This window comes from Helianthus annuus, chromosome 15 (genome assembly GCF_002127325.2).
Source record: "Helianthus annuus cultivar XRQ/B chromosome 15, HanXRQr2.0-SUNRISE, whole genome shotgun sequence".
NCBI classification, from domain to species: domain Eukaryota; kingdom Viridiplantae; phylum Streptophyta; class Magnoliopsida; order Asterales; family Asteraceae; genus Helianthus; species Helianthus annuus.
In genome coordinates, this window is record NC_035447.2 from 93,941,574 (window position 1) to 93,962,211 (window position 20,638).

Consider the following 20,638-nt stretch of genomic DNA (forward strand, 5'->3'; position numbering starts at 1 on the left):
TTCATGGCTTTAAACCCCCCCCCCCCACACTGATCTGTCCGAGTTTGTAATAGAGCAAGGCCCTGTCCGATTAGTGTGTTGTTAAAAATGGAACTGCGATTATATGTTAAGTTGTTATATGTTATATGACTATGTAAATCGTTAACTTTGCTAAGTCACGTGCATGACTATGTAAGTGGTTAACTGTTGATAACCCAATTAGTATATCCTGCTAGTTAATTAACGGTGTGACCGTATCATTCCTGTTATGTTTGTAAACTTTGATAAGTTACTAACATCGTTAAGATTTCGACCCTCCCAAGAATGTGAATTAATAATCATGTTAGTACAAACTGTGATGGACATTTGTGTGAAACATAGATTACATGTGAAATATTGCGAATTCGAAACTGATTATTATACGTGCGTACAATAGGATTTGATTGATTACTTGTGAGTGCATAATCTAGCATACCGAGCAAACCAAGGTGAGTTCACACCCTTACTAAGGCATGGGATTCCCAAGGACTTGGGAATGGGATTAAAGGATTGTGATTGACTAGATTCGTATATACACTGTTACTAGACTACCATACCATCGTCCTCGGTTGTGCAGGACACATACGTAAAACCTACGTATACTTCTACTTACTACTATCCTCGGTTGTGAAGGATACTCACGTAAAACCTACGTGTACTTATACTTATTACTATCCTCGGTTGTGAAGGATACTGTCACACCCCCAAAATCCACCTGCGAAGTATCACCGCTTGGGAGCGTGACTGACCAGGATCAAGCCACCAATCATACAGAACAATACGTATAATAAAAGTAATTGCAATATAATCCAAATCAATTCCATACGAAAGGTGTTCCAAATCATAAGAAAGTTATCATTGTTTAGCGGAAGCGTATAATCAAAACCCATCGTAATATAGTATCAAATGTTATAAGTGTTTAAAGAAACAATCACGATCCAAGCCCACAACGACCAGCTCCTCCATGTGCAAGCTCCATATACCTAACGACCTGCAAGGCATGTAACAGAGGATCAACAACTAGTTGAGCGAGTTCACAGAAAGTAAATGCGTAATGGTAAGTTCGTATGTAACAGGTGGCTCTACTGGGCCGTTAGTACGTTCTATTGGTGGGGGCTTCCCATGTTGTATAACCACTAGACTATTCGTAACTATAAGTATCCTTCACAACCGAGGATAGTGATCAGTATAAGTATCCTGCACATCCGAGGATAGTGATCAGTATAAGTATCCTTCACATCCGAGGATAGTGATCAGTATAGGTATCCTTCACATCCGAGGATAGTGATCAGTATAATTATCCTTCACAACCGAGGATAGTGATCAGTATAGGTATCCTTCACATCCGAGGATAGTGATCAGTATAATTATCCTTCACAACCGAGGATAGTGATCAGTATAATTATCCTTCACAACCGAGGATAGTGATCAGTATAATTATCCTTCACAACCGAGGATAGTGATCAGTATAAGTATCCTTCACAACCGAGGATAGTGATCAGCATAAGTATCCTTCACATCCGAGGATAGTAATATGGTAGTCTAGTCATAGTGTCAGTAGTGTATCTATTCAACCTTATCCTTTCAATCCCATTCCCAACACCCCGGGAATCCCATGCCTTGGTAAGAGTGTGAACTCACCTTGGTTTGCTCGGTATGCTATGCTCTAGGGTTTAACAATTGCCTAAGTCCGTTACACACGACCTAGGATATATTGCACATGATATAGTGTAAGTGTTTGAAATCAATTATCAATTAGGGTTTACAAGTCTTGGCGTTCAATCAACTGTGTATGATAATCGATTACTGACTCAACTAACATGATTTGCACATAAGCGCAGTAATATACCACAATTACAGCAACATAGATATCACATCATGCAGAACAGAACATGCTGTTATTGTATCACACAGTTCATTGTTTCAATTTGAATATCACATAATATCAGACAAGACAGGGCCTTGCCCTTCTAAAACTCAGACAGTATGGGGGGTCTCCCCTGTTCAAAACTCGGATAGCACATGTAATCATCATACAACCTCGGACATACATGAAGCACACAAACTCGGTCACATTAACTTAATATACTCGGACCACTTGATTTTCATCAAATAAACTCGGCCCAACACATAACATAAACTCGGTCCAATCAAAGTATTATATTCGGACCATATGATAAACTCGGTCCAATGGGAATTTAATAAACTCGGACATATAAGAATCACTAAACTCGGTCCAATATAAGATCACTAAACTCGGACCCAAACATCATTAGATAAACTCGGACATCACTTATACATTGCATAAAGTCGGACCATTAACAAGATCAATAAACTCGGTCCAAAGATGGTACATTAAACTCGGACCATTTACAAGATCAATAAACTCGGACAACCTTTCATTAATATACTCGGACCAAACTAATTTCCTTAAACTCGGACAACCTTTCATTAACATACTCGGACCAAACTAAATTCATTAAACTCGGGCAACATTTCATTAACATACTCGGACCATATATGTTTTTAATAAACTCAGACATTCAACTATGCGTGTATTCCAAACATTCCACATACTCAACAAGATCAAAGCAGTTACGTTCTGATGTTCATACAATCAACCCTACTTACATACGTTCACAACAGAAATCAATTAAACGATTCACATGCTCATCACATCAAACGGATTGGCATTAGGCAGTCGATCAATCATACAACCATAATCATTTCATAATAAATCAGAATAACAAGAATCAATCAAAGCTCAGAACAATCACATAAAGAATTAGGGTTTTTATGAAACACATAATCAAGACTTGATACAATCAACAATCAATTAACAATGATTACACAATTACCTTGAATGGTTCTAGAGAAAGAGGAATCAAGTATGATGATTATCTAGTGCCAATGATGATGGTGATGATTGCTAGGGAGCCAAAGAAATAAGAGTACGTGCTTGAATTCTTGTGTGTGTGGTTTAGTGAATGATTTAGGGTTAAGTATAGTTTAAGTTTACTAATGGCCCTCTACACCCTTAACTATTATATTTTACAATAGTACACCATCTCAAATAGTTTCACAGTTTCACCACCAAGTTTATGCATTAGACAAGTTTATCACAATTAACACATAATCATGCATAATCACATAATCACACAACACACTTCATTGAATCAAAACATATACAAATTCCATAACAACTAATCGTGATATCAACCAACTAAATAATACAAGAACGTGCATTAAATGCGAAATAGAAATCTTGAAATTTCGAGTTGTCACATTATCCCCAACTTAAAAGAAATTTCGTCCCGAAATTTGGTACTCACTCACTGAGGAAGCTAGGAAGTTATATCGTTCACTGGTTTTCCTGGGGTGTCACAGATACTCACGTAAAGCCTACATGTATTTATACTTACTACTATCCTCGGTTGTGAAGGATACTTATGGTTACGAATAGTCTAGTGGTTATATAACATGGGAAGCCCCCACCAATAGAACGTACTATCGGCCCAGTAGAGCCACATGTTACATACGAACTTACTATTACACATTTACCTTCTGTGAACTCGCTCAACTAGTTGTTGATCCTCTGTTACATGCCTTGCAGGTCGTTAGATACATGGAGCTTGCACATGGAGGAGCTGGTCGTTGTGGGATTGGATCGTGATTGTTTATTCGACACTCTATGACATTACATACTTATTTACATTGGGTTTTACTTATGCGCTTCCGCTAAACAATGATAACTTACTTATGTTTTGGAACACCATTCATATGGATTTGGTTTGGGTTTAGTGGCAATTACTTTTACTATATATATTGTTCTATATGATTGGTGGCTTGATCCTGGTCAGTCACGCTCCCAAGCGGTGATACTCCGCACGTGGATTTTGGGGGTGTGACAGATTGGTATCAGAGCCATTGGTTATAGAGAACTTGGTTTTAATATGGGAAAACGTTTTTATTAAAACCAGACTATAACCAGAACAGTGCCCTCAACGATCCACAACGACGCTTCGCTCCACGTGCAAGACTCAACATCCTAGGTAATAAGGTTTATGTTTATTGCCTACATGCTAGAATTGCATAGAACTTTGCTCGTATTATGCTTAGATTACATTGCTCACTACCTGTTATTACTTGACCACACTTGTGTGCTTACACTCTTCTGTCATCGCACTATTCGCGAACCTCTCTCACCTATGTTGCTTTTGATGTGAAGATCAATGGTCGGACGTATTAACATGACTCAAGCCCAGCTAGAGGCTCTCGTTCAAGCTCAAGTTGCTGCGGCACTTGCAGCTGCTCAAGCAGGTAGTATACCCTGCAGTATAGACACACACTAGGATCTTTAGATCCTACATTAATTCTCGTATTTAACTTTGTCCTATTCGTACACAATAGGTCAACACGCGCAGCAGCCTGTCTGCACTTTCAAGAATTTCATGGATTGCCGCCCTAGCACGTTCAGCGGCACTGAAGGAGCGGTTGGACTCCTCCACTGGTTTGAAAAGCTCGAGTCTGTGTTCGAGATGTGTGAATGCCCTGAGGCTCGCAGGGTCAAGTATGCCACTGGTACTTTGGAAGGGATCGCGTTAACTTGGTGGAACGCGCAAGTGCAGATCCTAGGGTTGGCAGCTGCTAACGCCACCCCTTGGAATGACTTCAAGGAACTGATCAAAAGGGAATACTGTACTCGGGAAGACATCCACAAGCTGGAGGATGAGTTTTATCATTTGAAGATGACTGGGTCAGAAATCGAGACTTATACCAAGAGGTCGAACGAGTTGGCTGTGCTGTGTCCAACTATGGTGGACCCTCCATACAAGCGTATTGAGTTGTATCTCAAGGGTTTGGCGCAAGAAATTCAGAGCCATGTGACATCGGCTAATCTCGACAACATTCAGGCTATTCAGCGCCTTGCTCACCGCATCACAGATCAGGCAGTGGATTAGAACAGACTGCCAAAACGTATCAGCGCTACTGCTACCGCTACTGCTTCTACTACACTTGCTACTCCCAGTGACAATAAGAGAAAATGGGATGGGGATTCTAGCAAGGGATCAGCTTCAGTTCAGTCACAGGTTCAGCAGCGAAAGACTGACAGTTACCAGAGTCCCAACCAGCATTCTTCAGGTAGCCACAGGCAGGGGGGATATCGAGGAAACCTCCCAAAGTGTAACAACTGCAACAGACACCACAGTGGCCAGTGTAACAAGGGTCGCTGTCAGAGATGCCTCAAGATGGGTCATGAGGCCAAAGATTGTAGAAGCCCTCGACCTGCGAATCAGAATCAGCAGCAGCCACCAGCACAGCAGAATCAACAGCAGGGCAACAAAGGGTGTTTTCAGTGCGGTGCAGAGGGTCACTTCAAAAGGCACTGTCCTCAGCTGAACAGGAACCAGAATAACAACAACCATAACAACAATCAGGGCAATGGCAACAACAACAACGGTGGAAACAACAACGGCAATGAGGCGAGGGGTCGTGCGTTTGTGTTGGGGCAGGGTGATGCCAGAAATGATCCCAACGTCGTTATGGGTAAGTTTCTTCTCGACGATATTTATGTTACCGTTTTGTTTGATTCGGGTGCGGATACGAGTTATATGTCTTTGAAAATGAGTAAATTGTTAAAACGTACACCAACACCCCTAAACACCAAACATGTCGTAGAACTAGCAAATGGTAAAAGTGTAGAAGCCACACATGTAGTCAAGGGTTGTAACATCGTTCTAGCGGGTCATATTTTCTCCATCGATCTCATTCCTATAGTTCTGGGAAGTTTCGACATCGTCGTGGGTATGGATTGGTTGTCTAAGCAGCAAGCAGAGATCCTATGTAAGGAGAAGATCATTCGTATTCCTCGTTCGGGTAAAGAACCTCTAGAAGTTCAAGGCGACAAGAGTGGTGCAGTGGTTGGCATCATCTCTTTCTTGAAGGCTCAGAAATGTTTACGAAAGGGGCATACTGCCATGTTGGCACTTGTTACTGATGCAGCATCGAAAGAGAAAAGAGTGGAGGATATTCCAGTTGTACGCGAATTCCCTCAAGTGTTTCCTGAGGATTTACCTGGTCTACCGCCTCATCGCCAGGTCGAGTTTCAAGTTGAACTAGCTCCAGGAGCAGCACCAATAGCCCGCGCACCGTATCGTTTAGCTCCAACCGAACTGGATGAACTGTCAAAGCAACTACAAGAGCTCTTGGATAAAGGTTTTATTCGTCCAAGCTCTTCGCCTTGGGGAGCTCCAGTACTATTCGTGAAAAAGAAGGATGGCACTTTCAGGATGTGCATAGACTACCGCGAATTGAACAAAGTCACAGTGAAGAACCGCTATCCTCTTCCACGCATTGACGACTTATTCGACCAGTTGCAAGGGTCGAGTTACTATTCCAAGATTGATTTAAGGTCAGGGTATCATCAGCTGAGAGTCCGGGATGAGGACGTCTCCAAAACAGCATTCAGAACCCGCTATGGTCACTACGAGTTCCTAGTCATGCCATTTGGGCTTACGAACGCGCCTGCAGTCTTCATGGATCTTATGAACAGGGTGTGCAAACCCTATCTTGACAAGTTCTTCATTGTCTTCATCGAAGACATTCTGATCTACTCCAAGAGTCAGGAGGAACACGAGCAGCACTTACGACTTATCTTGGAACTTCTTCGAAAGGAGCAACTGTACGCAAAGTTTTCAAAATGCAACTTCTGGCTTCGTGAAGTCCACTTCTTAGGCCATGTGGTGAACAGGGATGGGATTCATGTCGATCCATCCAAGGTAGATTCGATACGGAACTGGCCTGCACCGCGTACACCAACAGAAATACGCCAATTCTTGGGTTTGGCAGGTTACTACAGGCGATTCATCAAAGACTTTTCAAAGATCGCACAGCCGCTTACCATGTTGACACAGAAAGGTGTTACCTACCGTTGGGGTAATACACAAGAAACTGCTTTTCAGTACCTAAAGGATAGGCTTTGCAGCGCGCCTATTCTCTCATTGCCGGAGGGCATGGATGACTTCGTGGTTTATTGTGACGCATCGATACAGGGTCTTGGTTGGTATTGATGCAGTGAGATAAAGTTATTGCCTACGCTTCTCGTCAACTCAAAGTTCATGAACGGAATTATACAACGCACGATTTAGAGCTGGGAGCTGTTGTTTTCGCGCTTAAGATATGGCGACACTACCTGTACGGTACCAAGTGCACAATTTACACCGATCACAGGAGTCTCGAACATATCTTCAAGCAGAAGGAATTGAACATGCGTCAACGGAGATGGGTCGAGTTACTTAACGATTACGAATGCGCTATCAAGTACCATCCAGGCAAAGCCAATGTTGTGGCTGACGCTCTCAGTCGGAAAGACACTCTACCTAGGCGTGTACGAGATTTGCAGCTCACTATTCAGTCCAGTCTTCCTGCACAGATACGAACTGCTCAGATCGAAGCATTGAAACCCGAAAACGTCAAAGCTGAAGCCTTACGCGGCTCAAGGCAACGAATGGAACAAAAGGATGACAGCGCATACTATGTAACGGGGCGTATATGGGTCCCACTATATGGCGGTTTACGAGAGCTTGTGATGGATGAAGCTCATAAGTCTCGCTACTCGATACATACAGGTTCGGATAAAATGTACCACGATCTCAAAACAACATACTGGTGGCCTAGCATGAAAGCCCACATCGCTACTTACGTCGGCAAGTGTTTGACATGTGCAAAGGTCAAAGTAGAGTATCAGAAACCAGCAGGCCTACTACAGCAACCCAAGATACCGCAATGGAAATGGGAAGAAATTTCCATGGATTTCGTTACAGGCCTACCTAGATCCCAGCGTGGGAATGATACTATCTGGGTAATCGTAGATCGACTCACAAAGTCTGCTCATTTCCTGGCCATTAAGGAAACAGATAAGTTCTCTACCTTAGCAGACGTCTACTTGAAAGAAGTTGTTTCGAGGCACAGAGTGCCAACCTCTATCATTTCGGATCGGGATGCACGATTCACGTCAGAGCTATGGCAAGCGATGCACAAATCTTTCGGCTCACGGTTAGACATGAGCACAGCGTATCATCCTCAGACGGATGGGCAGTCTGAGCGAACGATCCAAACTCTTGAAGACATGCTTCGGGCATGTGTTATTGATTTCGGCAACGGCTGGGAAAAGCACCTCCCTTTGGTGGAGTTCTCATACAATAACGGCTATCACACCAGCATACAAGCCGCTCCATTCGAGGCATTGTACGGACGTAAATGCCGGTCACCTCTCTGTTGGGCAGAGGTGGGAGATAGTCAGATCACGGGTCCAGAGATTGTAGTGGACGCCACGGAAAAGATTGCACAGATACGACAACGCATGGCGGCAGCACGCGACCGTCAGAAAGCCTACGCGGACAAGCGTAGGAAGCCTTTGGAATTTCAGGTCGGGGACCGGGTTTTACTAAAAGTCTCACCCTGGAAGGGTGTGGTTCGTTTTGGCAAAAGAGGCAAACTAAATCCGCGGTATGTCGGACCGTTCGAGATCATTGAGAAAATAGGCAAAGTGGCCTACAAGCTAAACCTACCAGCTAAACTCGGTGCAGTTCACAATGTTTTTCACGTGTCGAATCTGAAGAAGTGCCTGTCAGATGAGACCCTCATAGTTCCTTTCAAGGAACTCACTATCGACGAGCGGTTGCAGTTCGTCGAGGAGCCAGTTGAAATCACGGACCGGGATGTTAAGGTCCTCAAAAGCAAGAGAATCCCTCTTGTTCGAGTTCGTTGGAACTCCCGACGTGGCCCAGAGTACACCTGGGAACGCGAAGACCAGATGACAGAAAAGTACCCCCAGTTATTCGGAACCAATGCAACCACTACTGAGACTGAAGCTACTACTGCGGAATTTCGGGACGAAATTCCAAATCAACGGGGGGATGATGTGACACCCCAGGAAAACCAGTGAACACTACAGCTTACCTAGCTTCCTCAGTGAGTGCGTACCAAATTTCGGGACGAAATTTCTTTTAAGTTGGGGATAATGTGACAACTCGAATTTCCAAGATTTCTATTTGCATTTATTGCACGATCATGTATTGTTTAGTCGTTTACTTGCACAATTAGTTTGCTGTGAAACTGTATATGTTTTGAAATAATAGAAGTGTTTTGTGGTTGTGCATGGTTATGTGTTACTTGTGAAGGATTTGACAAATAATGGAATGTGGTGTTGAAACTGTAATAAATAATACTTAAGGGTGTTTAGGGTGGATAGTGAAACCTTAACAACTCATAACCCTAATTCCCTTCCCTAATCATCCACTAATCATTTACAAAGAATCAAAACACGTACTTTCACCTCCCCAAATCCTCTCTACAACCATCTTTTCGTCAATCTTGGATTCACAAGTCTTTTGCATCAAAGTTTGATCCTTCAATCCATTTAGAATCAATCAAGGTAATTGCTTAATCATTGTTTATTGATTGTTTGATTGTCATCTATTCTTGATTCTTGTAGTATGTGTAAACCTTAGTTCTTCTTATGCTATTCTTGGTTTAATTGATTCTGATTATTGAAATATGATGATGATTAGTTGTGTAATGGGTTGATTATTGTCAAGATACAGGATATGCTAGAATTGTGATTGATAATTGGATTGCAATGGTTGCCAGTGTTTGTAATTAGGGTTTTCTGTTCGCATGAAAATAAGAACGTAACTGATTTGATTCTTTTGACTCTGTGCAATAATTGAAATTCACGCATGATTGATTTGTCTGAGTTTTGTGAATGATGCTAGTCAGAGTTTTATTGAACACTCTTATCTGAGTTTTATTATAGCATGTTAGTCCGAAGTTTTAAACAAGTTATCATGCCATCCGAGTTTTATAGAGATACCTCAAAAGTCTGAGTTTTGTTATCATGTGATCCGAGTTTGTTATGATGTACCTTGTCCGAACTATGTAAACATATAGTTGTCTGAGTTTGTAATGGAAAACAATTAGATCCGAGTTCATGATATAAACATAGAGTCCGAGTATCTCACTTGTATCTTGTCCGAGTTTCATTTAATGCTTGTCCGAGTTTTAAGGGCAAAACTCATAGTCCGACTTTGTTAAGGAATGGATGAGGGGTCCGAGTTTTAACCCCTTCCCCATGTCCGAGTTTTAGTCCATCCACACATGGTCCGAGTTTAAGAAGGCTCACATGGTCCGAGTTTAAGAAGGCTCACATGGTCCGAGTTTTCTTAGCATAAGTCCGAGTTCTTTTGGTGAGAGTCTTGGTCCGATCTTTCATTTATACTTATGTCCGAGTTTTGTGGACAAATGTAGTCCGAGTTTCATGGCTTTAAACCCCCCCCCCCACACTGATCTGTCCGAGTTTGTAATAGAGCAAGGCCCTGTCCGATTAGTGTGTTGTTAAAAATGGAACTGCGATTATATGTTAAGTTGTTATATGTTATATGACTATGTAAATCGTTAACTTTGCTAAGTCACGTGCATGACTATGTAAGTGGTTAACTGTTGATAACCCAATTAGTATATCCTGCTAGTTAATTAACGGTGTGACCGTATCATTCCTGTTATGTTTGTAAACTTTGATAAGTTACTAACATCGTTAAGATTTCGACCCTCCCAAGAATGTGAATTAATAATCATGTTAGTACAAACTGTGATGGACATTTGTGTGAAACATAGATTACATGTGAAATATTGCAAATTCGAAACTGATTATTATACGTGCGTACAATAGGATTTGATTGATTACTTGTGAGTGCATAATCTAGCATACCGAGCAAACCAAGGTGAGTTCACACCCTTACTAAGGCATGGGATTCCCAAGGACTTGGGAATGGGATTAAAGGATTGTGATTGACTAGATTCGTATATACACTGTTACTAGACTACCATACCATCGTCCTCGGTTGTGCAGGACACATACGTAAAACCTACGTATACTTCTACTTACTACTATCCTCGGTTGTGAAGGATACTCACGTAAAACCTACGTGTACTTATACTTATTACTATCCTCGGTTGTGAAGGATACTCACGTAAAGCCTACGTGTATTTATACTTACTACTATCCTCGGTTGTGAAGGATACTTATGGTTACGAATAGTCTAGTGGTTATATAACATGGGAAGCCCCCACCAATAGAACGTACTATCGGCCCAGTAGAGCCACATGTTACATACGAACTTACTATTACGCATTTACCTTCTGTGAACTCGCTCAACTAGTTGTTGATCCTCTGTTACATGCCTTGCAGGTCGTTAGATACATGGAGCTTGCACATGGAGGAGCTGGTCGTTGTGGGATTGGATCGTGATTGTTTATTCGACACTCTATGACATTACATACTTATTTACATTGGGTTTTACTTATGCGCTTCCGCTAAACAATGATAACTTACTTATGTTTTGGAACACCATTCATATGGATTTGGTTTGGGTTTAGTGGCAATTACTTTTACTATATATATTGTTCTATATGATTGGTGGCTTGATCCTGGTCAGTCACGCTCCCAAGCGGTGATACTCCGCACGTGGATTTTGGGGGTGTGACAAGTCCGACGTCAAGTAGTTTGATGACTTCGTTTTTAACCACTTCTTGAACATTTGGATTTACTCTACGTTGTGCTTGTATTACTGATTTAGAGTCATCGTTCATTAAAACTTTGTGCGTGCACATGGAAGGATTTATTCCTTTAATATCTACAAGATTCCATGCGATCGCGTTTTTGTGTTTTTTCAAAAGTGTGATTAATTTTTCTTTTTCTAAACTAGTTAATTTTGAAGAAATAATTACAGGTAACTTAACATCATTGTCAAGAAAAGCATATTGCAAACCTTTTGGGAGTTCTTTGAGCTCAAGTGGTGGGTCTTTAGGAGACTCCTTATTTGGTTGCTCATTATTTTGGTCAAGAACCAAAAAGGTTTGTTCAATGGCGACCTCTTCTTCGACAAGTTGGTCGGTTTCGCCTTTCGTATTGGGTAGTTCAGCTTCATCTTCAATTAAGGGGTCGTCATTGCCGATTGGATATTTGATTGATTGGTCAAGATCGACATACCTTTTGTCGGCCCCTAATTGAATGGGTAGGTTGTTTTGCTTCCGATTGATCAATGCTTGATGGGTTTTCACAAAAGGTTGTCCCAACACAAGTGGAGCATCATCAAGAATGACGAAGTCGGTTGGGACTACCGTTTGCTTTGTTTGCACTAAAACATCCTCAACTAATCCCGTTGATTTTATTACCTTTCGATTAGAAAGAAAAATGGGGATTTGAAGTGGAGAAAAATCACTAATACTTAATTTTTCGAAAATATAGTTTGACATTATATTAACACAAAGATCTTTATCAATTGTAATATTACTAATAAATGTGTTTTGAAAGAAACATGGAATCGGTGTAATGTTAATTTCAAATTGATCATCTTTTATTAGCATAGTTTGATCGTTTGTTAAATTAATGCTAACCATTTCATCAACTTTAGTGTCAGTGTTTAACTCTTTTAAAAACTTAGCATGAGTAGGTACCAAACAATGATTTTCGAAAGAAGGTGGTAAAAGGTTAATTTCTTGAAAAATTGGCTCTTTTTGAAAATTATCGTTTTCGGACTTACCTCTTTCGTCGTTTGGTTCATGCGTCGGTTTTTCACTTAGTTGTTCTTTCATTTTTACTTCTTCTATTATTACTTACTAATGTGAACCTTTTTTGAGACGTTATAGTCGACGTTGAAGAATCCAGGGTTTCCTACGAACAGAGTAAAGCCATTTATAGAGGATCTTTGTGTTTCTAGATCTTAAAATCTACTTGGATCTTTGTTTTTCACCTTGCGGTTCTTGACATTAAACCCTAGAGCTGCCAATCGACTTGGATCTTTGTTTTTCACCTTGCGGTTCTTGACATCGAACCCTAGAGCCGCCAATGAGAGTAAAATCGGAATAGATCTGGTGAAATCTTCATCGTTTGCCTTGGTCATATTGAATCGCTAGAGAGAGAGAGTAGATGGAGGCAGATAAGGATGAGAGAGATCCTGAAACCCTGTTCCCAATTGTATCTGTGTCTTTTTTCTTTTCTTTTAAGCATATTAGGCTTGTACAACAAGCTTTAAAGGCCAGTATTGTTTAAAAAAATGGCAAATGACCATTATTGCCCTTCGAATATGCATAATATATATAGTATAGATATAAATATATCCTTACGTAGGGATCATAAACATTTACTCGCGAAGATATTTGCAAAAACCAACGTTGTATGATATCTAACGCAGATACGAGGTTCACGGTGAAAAACATGGTTTTCCCGGAATGCTCGGTAGGCTCGGCTGTACGCATGTTGGATGGGCTATGTGTTCTACGAGCTACGACTTGGCGAGGTCAGTTCCATCGAAGTGATCACAACGGCTCAACAATTATACTTGAAGTGGTGGCCTCGCATGATCTTTGGTTTTTTGGAGTTGCTGGGTCAAATAATGACCTAAATGTTATCGATCAATCCCAATATTCGATAACCTTAACGACGAGGTTGAGCCATCACAATCATTTTATGCAAACGGGAAACATTTCAAGTACGGCTACTACCTGGTTGACAATATCTACAATGAGTGGTTGACACTTGTTCAAGCTTTTCGTCTACAATTGATGAAAAACGAAAGTGCTTTAAAAGAAGCAAGAATCAGCAATAAAGGATATTGAAAGAGTGTTTGGAGTTCTAAAGAAAAGATATCATTTGATTATCAACCCAATACGGTTAATGAACGTCGTCTACACTTGTCTAATTCTACATAAAATTATTCTGGAGGACCAAGGTAATGACTATATGTCAAAACTACCAAGGTGATGTCCCATAGGGTAAATCAACAATCAGTGATGTTCAAAAACTCCAAAAACAATATCAAGAACCGTGAGACGCACGGAAACCTTCGTCATGAGTTGGTTGAGCATTTATGGGCTAGACGACCCGATGATCTTGTATTAGCTTCCGCAGTGATTTATCCAGTGTTCGACTGTTCGGCTAGCAACAGGTGAAACAATATCAGAAGATAAATCCTCCGGTTCACTTGGGCTAACTTTAGCCACAACGGGTAAGCTTAGATCCAAACCCGAGTCCAAGATTATATAAAAACACGTGTCAGACAACTTTCACCCTGATCCTACACGTTATCACTCTGATTCACCACAAAACGAGCCTGATTCTTTGTTCTTCCTGCAATTATTCAGTCCCTCCATGTTAGAGATGCGAAGTATTTGCTGGCGCATACTCTGCAACCGATCCTTCAGTTCTTCTGTCACACCAAATTGCTTCCCCCTTGTATCCCTAGACCGCCCTCATGATATCTGGCATCCTCCTCCAACACCTCACTGTAAGAATTCCACAAACATTTTCCATTTTATACAGAAATTAGGGTTTAATTGGACCCATTTATTATGTAGCTTTCAAATTGTTTTGGGGATGCAGTATCGGTTGATTTGTTATTATTGATTTTGAAATCTGCTGTGGAAAGTGTGTAGTATTTTGTTTTTAGATCTCACAAATAGCCAGGGTAGTTTCTTTTTGTGTTTAACAGCAATTCATACCTTGCTGGATTTGAACTCACTCCCAACCTTTGGGATGTTGAGCACAGAGTCGAATTTCGAGTTATTCGAATTTGAAGTTTTAAAATATGTATTCGACTTCGACTCGAATTCGCCTGACGGGTTGGTTCCGGTACAAACCATATTTATCCTAAAAACCGTGAGAACAAATCCTAGCACTTAAAAAAGTTAAATTAGCACATACTAAAACAATACATACATAAAAGTAACACTTTTGAATTATATTAGCACATGATTAATTGATATTATTTAGGTTCATTTTACCATTCCTCTATAATTGATTAGATGCCTCATGACACTTTTTTAAATGGTTCTTACGGTTTGTATACGAAATGTGGTTTGTATTTGATCCTACTCCTTCGCCTGACATTCGATTTGAATAAGCTTATGTGAATTTGAGTCGAATTCAGGTTTATGCGACTTATTCAGATTGGGAAAACTACTCAGAAAAATTAAAAAGTACAAAAAAAAAAAAACAAACAAATCACTATTTTCCTTGACATTAATAACAATATAACATAGTAACACATACATATCAAGGCAACATTAAATCAGAGCTAAAAAAACAACCCTAAAGCAGAGTTAAAAATCAGCCCCAAACATTATCAAGGCAACATTAAAAATCAGCAGCACTTAAACAGCAGATGGAGTGGAATGACCGTATGCGATTATCGTTTACCGATATTAGGCTAACAGGTTAAAGTCTTTTTTTGGGCCATTAAATGGAATAGACATTTAGTTAAAGCACAAAAGCCCAAAGACGATCCAAGCCCAAAAAGATAAATCTTTATATATAATACAGACTATATGCATCTTACTCGGGTTATTCAAATAACAGAAACTCGTATTCGAATTTGACTTATGTATGCGAATCAAATAATTACGCCCCGCTTGCGGTATGCGCATATAATGTATATATGTGTGGGCCATCGGGGGGCAAAAGTGAAAGTGGAATAATTTTAACGTTATTTTACTAATTTCGTGAAAATAATGTTAAATGCCGAGGACGGTTAATCATGCATCATGTGGTGGCGTTGATAGCTAAAAGGCAAAAGGGTACATGCACTAATAGGTCTTTTGTCCTGATTGCTGAGTGTTATGTGCCTTATGTCCAAGGCTTGATGCAAAGCTACTATCGACCCGGGGGTCTCACTGGAAGCAGCCTCTCTATTCCTACGAGGTAGAGGTAAGGCTGTCTACATCTTACCCTCCTCAGACCCTACCTTAGCTTTGCTATTGGTGGAATTTACTGAGTATGAGTATGAGTATGAGTATGAGGATGACGATGGCGATGCCGATGACGATGACGATGGCGATGGCGATGGCGATGACGGAGACGGAGCACGCCACTTAACCACTAGGATGTCCCTTGAGGACAATCTGGTAGCTTATTGTTTATATATATAACACTGTATGTGTTTATTTATTATCTTATATTGACGCGTTTAAAGACTAATATGGTAGAATATATTATCTTACATTGCTGACTCTTTTGCAATGCTGGCCTGTATAAATAACAGATAACACTCATAAAAAAACAGTAGAAATCGACGGGAAGTCGATCGCAAACGATATCAAAGCTACTCTGGCCACTGAAGTTAATCATATGAAAAATTCAATCAAGAAAGCACCTGGATTAGGCGTAATATTAGTGGGCGAAAGAAAGGATTCCCGATCTTTTGTTCGTATCAAGAAAAAAGCTTGTGAGGAAGTCGGGATCACCTCAGTAGTAGTAAACCTTCCTGAAAACTGTACAGAAACCGAAGTTCTTGATGCTGTTTCAGCGCTAAATAACCAGGAATCAGTTCATGGCATTCTTGTCCAACTTCCATTACCCTGTGTAATTACTCATTTACCCTTGAATCTATTGTTTGACCAAATTGACCTCATTGTAATTTGTTTGTTTTTCAGCATTTGAGTGAGCAGAAGATTATAAACGCTGTGAACGTCGAAAAAGACGTGGACGGATTTCATCCCGTAAACGTAGGAAATCTCGCAATGACGGGAAGGGAGCCTTTATTCATTCCGTGTGCATCGAGAGGGTGTATCGAGTTGCTTCACCGATACGGTGTCGAAATCATAGGTAGAAAAGCAGTCGTAATCGGGAGAAGCAATATTACTGGATTACCCACCTCCTTGTTATTGCAGGTAACTATTTATTTAAATTTTAAACGCGATTAACATTTAGATAGTCTTGTTCTTAATTTGTGTTTCTACATGCAGAGGCATCACGCTACAGTGAGTGTAGTACACAAGTTTACTAAGAATCCGGAGGAAATAACACGCGAAGCGGATATTTTGGTTTCGGATGTAGGAGTTCCGAATCTGGTTCGAGGTCATTGGTTGAAACCAGGGGTCGTTGTAATTGACATGGGGTCCACGTTGGTTGCGGTGGATTTTTTTATTTGATTTTATTTGTTGGGTTGTTTTAGTATATTCTCAACTCTATAAAAATTTAACTAAGAATAAAGTACACGGATGGTCCATATGGTTGACCAAAATTTTGGATTTGGTCCCTAGCTTTCCAAAGGTACACAGATGGTCCCTATGGTTTGCACTTTATAACGCATTTAGTCCCCAACTTTTGCCAAAAGTACATGGATGGTCTTTAGTCCCCAACTTTTGCCAAAAGTACATGGATGGTCCCTGTGGTTTGCACTTTGTAACACATTTAGTCCCTAACTTGGACCTTCTAAAACCTTTAGATTTGTTGGATGGGGACTAAATGTGCTACAAAGTGCAAACCATAGGGACCATCCGTATACTTTTGAAAAGCTAGGGACCAAATCCAAATATTTGGGTAACCACAGGGACCATCCGTGTGGTTTACTCTTAAATTAACCATGATAACTGAGATCTGGCTTCTTGGGCAACAAAATTTAAGAACTTCTGGTCAGTGATCTGTCAAGAACGGGTCATTTTTAGTACGAGATGAAATGGACCGGGTCGGGTCAAATGCAAACTTTCTGTTTTATGTATGTGATTGCTTTGTGCTCTGATGATACACAGGACAGCAAAGGTTCCCATGTGACTGGAGATGTTTGCTACGAAGAGGCGATAGTTAAAGCATCCCTACTTACTCCTGTCCCAGGGGGTGTTGGACCCGTTACCATCTCCATGCTACTTTGTAACACAGTTGAAGCCGCTAAGCGCTCATATCAGTGGACTGAAAACTCATAATAATTTGTTATGAGACTAGGTTCTGGCGTTATGTTGCTATGTGGTGCCAAGAGGGTTCAACTTACACTATGTAGATTGGAAACTAATTCAGGTATTTTAAACAAATCTGAAGGCATTAATTTGATTTTTACTGGTATAAAAGCTAAAAACAATTGAGTTTAGCATTGTTTGTCGTCCACATTTGTATTTATCGATGTAGATTATGGAATAAGAAATTGTCTTCGGGGATCATTTTGTTTTGGTTCTTGCAGAAATCAAACTCCACACGTGTGGTGTCGAAATGTGAATATCTGATGTCGAAAAGCTTAGCGCATAGGGTCCATGACGAAGGCTGAAGAAAAATGAAAAGGGAAGCCAAGTATTGGGGATGTTCTATGAGCCATACAAATGTACACGAGTAAGAGAAGAACGCCTTTCCCTTATATTTGATTATTGGCACATTAATGATGATACTTGGTGTAATATCACGTGTGACTAAGGCTACTGATGATCTATGCGTTCATCCTACTCGAGTTCAAGATTGTTTGGATCAAGCTTGAACACGAGTGGTGTTTGTTTGTTTCCCGAGTTGGGATCCACTCGTAAAGTATTATACTTTGGGATATATATTAGAACTTGTTTGTGTAGATTTTACAAATATATCTGTTATTCTAGAATACCTTCATAAATAGTTGAATACCGAGCCGCTGACTTAAACAACATCCATTTCATTGAAATAACTTTCCGACAGTCCAACCTTGTGACTGGCGACATCGCTGCTAATATATTTGTTCTTCGGCGATGTATAGGGCAGAAGAGTGAGTGAGGTCTGGATGCCGCTGTTAATGAGCAGAGAGTGGGGAGCTGTAACGAAGACATGCAAAGCTGGTTGACATGGTTCACTTTAAAGGCTCTTAATTTCGGCAAAGCTTGTCGACTGGGTTTTCATGTACTCTCACCAGATCCGACTGTACTCTGGTCATTGAGTACAATCCCATTTGATCACCTCAACCCTTAATCCACGTCCCATAACAATCATAAGTAGAGTGGGAGGACGAGGATTACGTGATCCATCACAATATTTTATGACTACCGGTGATACATCTCGTCTTTTGATAATTTTTAAGGAATTGGCCATTTCTCGAATTCACATTTTTTGTTGATCGTTTAAATGTTGATACGCTTGACGCTTCACTCGATACACTAATCATGGTAACCGTCACTTATGACTGAAATGAACCTCCCGAGCCATGGAAGCTGATGGAGGTTCTTCATGGTTGTTGGATGTGATTTCCGTACTCGAACGTATAGGCGGGTGGGGTCGTCTAATTCGGGTTATGGATAAGTACGGTTATTTGGTTAAGTTACTTAGGGGTAAACTAAATGAGTTATATTTTATTTATTCTATTAGAGTAAACTGCCATTTTGGTCCCTGTGGTTTGGCCAGTTTTGCCACTTTAGTCCAAATCTCAAACTTATTACATCCAGGGCCCTGTGGTTTGCATTTTGTTGCCATTTTAGTCCAAAATCCAAAAAATACCCTTTTTGACTGTTGAGAGCTGCCTATTTTGTCCTTTAGTGCAGGAGTATTTTGGTCATTTATCTTTTCATTTAATACATTAGTCCAGATTATTCAACACATTAAAAAATATGCATCTCATCTTGATATGCAGATGTTCATCATCATCAACACCACCACCATCACTCTCTCTTTCTTTCTCTCTCCAAGCACCACCATCACCGCCACTGCCGTCGTCAAACACCACCACCACTGTCAGAACACCACCGTCATCGCCGCCGCTGACCCCGTCTCTCTCCTCTCACCCCGTCGCTCTCCTCTCTTTCTCCGTTTATTTGGTCACATTAGCTCTCTCTCTCTCTCTCTCTCTCTCTCTCTCTTCTCTCTCTCTCTCTAGCAAAAAAAAGATGAAAATAACATATCTTGATATGCAGATGTTGATGAGCACATCGCAGATCTGAAAACAAATCATATGATTTGTTGTATCAGATCTGTAAATAACGATTGACTTGTTGAACACACACCCTGAGCACATACGATTTATGTTTCAGATCTGAACGGTGGTGTTTGTGGTGGTGACAGAGTGAAACTTGCATGTGGACGATGAAGGTGGTCGGAGATGATTGAGGTTTTACGGTGGTCGTAGGTGGTTGTCGGAGTATTGTGATTGCAGGTTGGTTGTTCACAGGTGAGGATCGGTGTGAAGTTCAGGTAGGTAATCATTTTTGGATTTCTTGATTTCGTTGCATTTTGGATCTGTTTAGATTGGATTATTTGAATCTAAACGCTGGTTTTGATGTACATGTAATCATTTTTGTGATTATTAGTTAGTGAGAGAGAGAAACAATTGTGGTTGTATGATTGATATTAAACTGGAATATTCAGAATCTGGTGAGAATTTAGGGTTTGGAATTGGAGAATTGAAAAAATTGTGGTTTTTGGGGGTGAATTTGGAGAACTAGGGTTACACAAACACAAAGGTTTCGTGTTTGTGAAAGCGCTTGTCACGGATTCGTTAATCGAAAATAGGGGGTTTGGCTGTGCCGCCGGACTGGGTGCTTGTTGAATGGGTGGTGATGGTGGAAACAGGTGGTTGTGGAAGGAGGTTATGGCGTTGGTGGTGGTGGTGCTAGAGAGAGAGAAGAGAGAGAGAGGGAGGAGGTGGTGGTGGTGGTGGTGGTGCTATATAGAGAGAGAGAAGAGAGAGAGAGAGAGAGCTGATTATTTTTGGGGATGATGATGATGATCAGTTTATAATAAAACATAAATGACGAAAATACCCCTGCACTAAAGGACAAAATAGACAGCTCTCAACAGTCAAAAAGGGGATTTTTTGGATTTTGGACTAAAATGGCAACAAAATGC

General features: G+C 40.6%; 1 protein-coding gene across 4 annotated transcripts; it reads left to right on the forward strand.

The window, feature by feature from the left end:
- Window positions 1-14,063: 14,063 nt before the first annotated feature.
- On the forward strand, window positions 14,064-18,948 carry LOC110911954 (bifunctional protein FolD 1, mitochondrial). Of its 4 annotated transcripts, none has more exons than XM_022156612.2 (7): window positions 14,065-14,363; window positions 16,116-16,435; window positions 16,507-16,743; window positions 16,819-16,986; window positions 17,605-17,866; window positions 18,027-18,172; window positions 18,564-18,948. In XM_022156612.2, exons 1-5 carry the CDS (start codon window positions 14,228-14,230, stop codon window positions 17,773-17,775), a joined length of 1,032 nt encoding a protein of 343 aa, XP_022012304.1. In that variant the 5' UTR covers window positions 14,065-14,227; the 3' UTR covers window positions 17,776-17,866; window positions 18,027-18,172; window positions 18,564-18,948. The 4 variants fall into 4 exon arrangements, with proteins under 4 accessions (XP_035840572.1, XP_022012304.1, XP_022012305.1 ...); XM_022156613.2 differs by having other exon boundaries at window positions 18,569-18,948; XM_022156615.2 differs by lacking the exon at window positions 14,065-14,363 and adding an exon at window positions 15,732-16,006.
- Window positions 18,949-20,638: the final 1,690 nt, after the last annotated feature.

Bases quoted from the DNA above. Each gene is read 5' to 3' on its own strand.
- LOC110911954 (XM_022156612.2), top strand. From the start codon at position 14,228: ATGTTAGAGATGCGAAGTATTTGCTGGCGCATACTCTGCAACCGATCC. The intron at 16,436-16,506 runs GTAATTACTCAT...TTTGTTTTTCAG, and splicing joins TCCAACTTCCATTACCCTGT to CATTTGAGTGAGCAGAAGAT. The intron at 16,744-16,818 runs GTAACTATTTAT...TTCTACATGCAG, and splicing joins CCACCTCCTTGTTATTGCAG to AGGCATCACGCTACAGTGAG.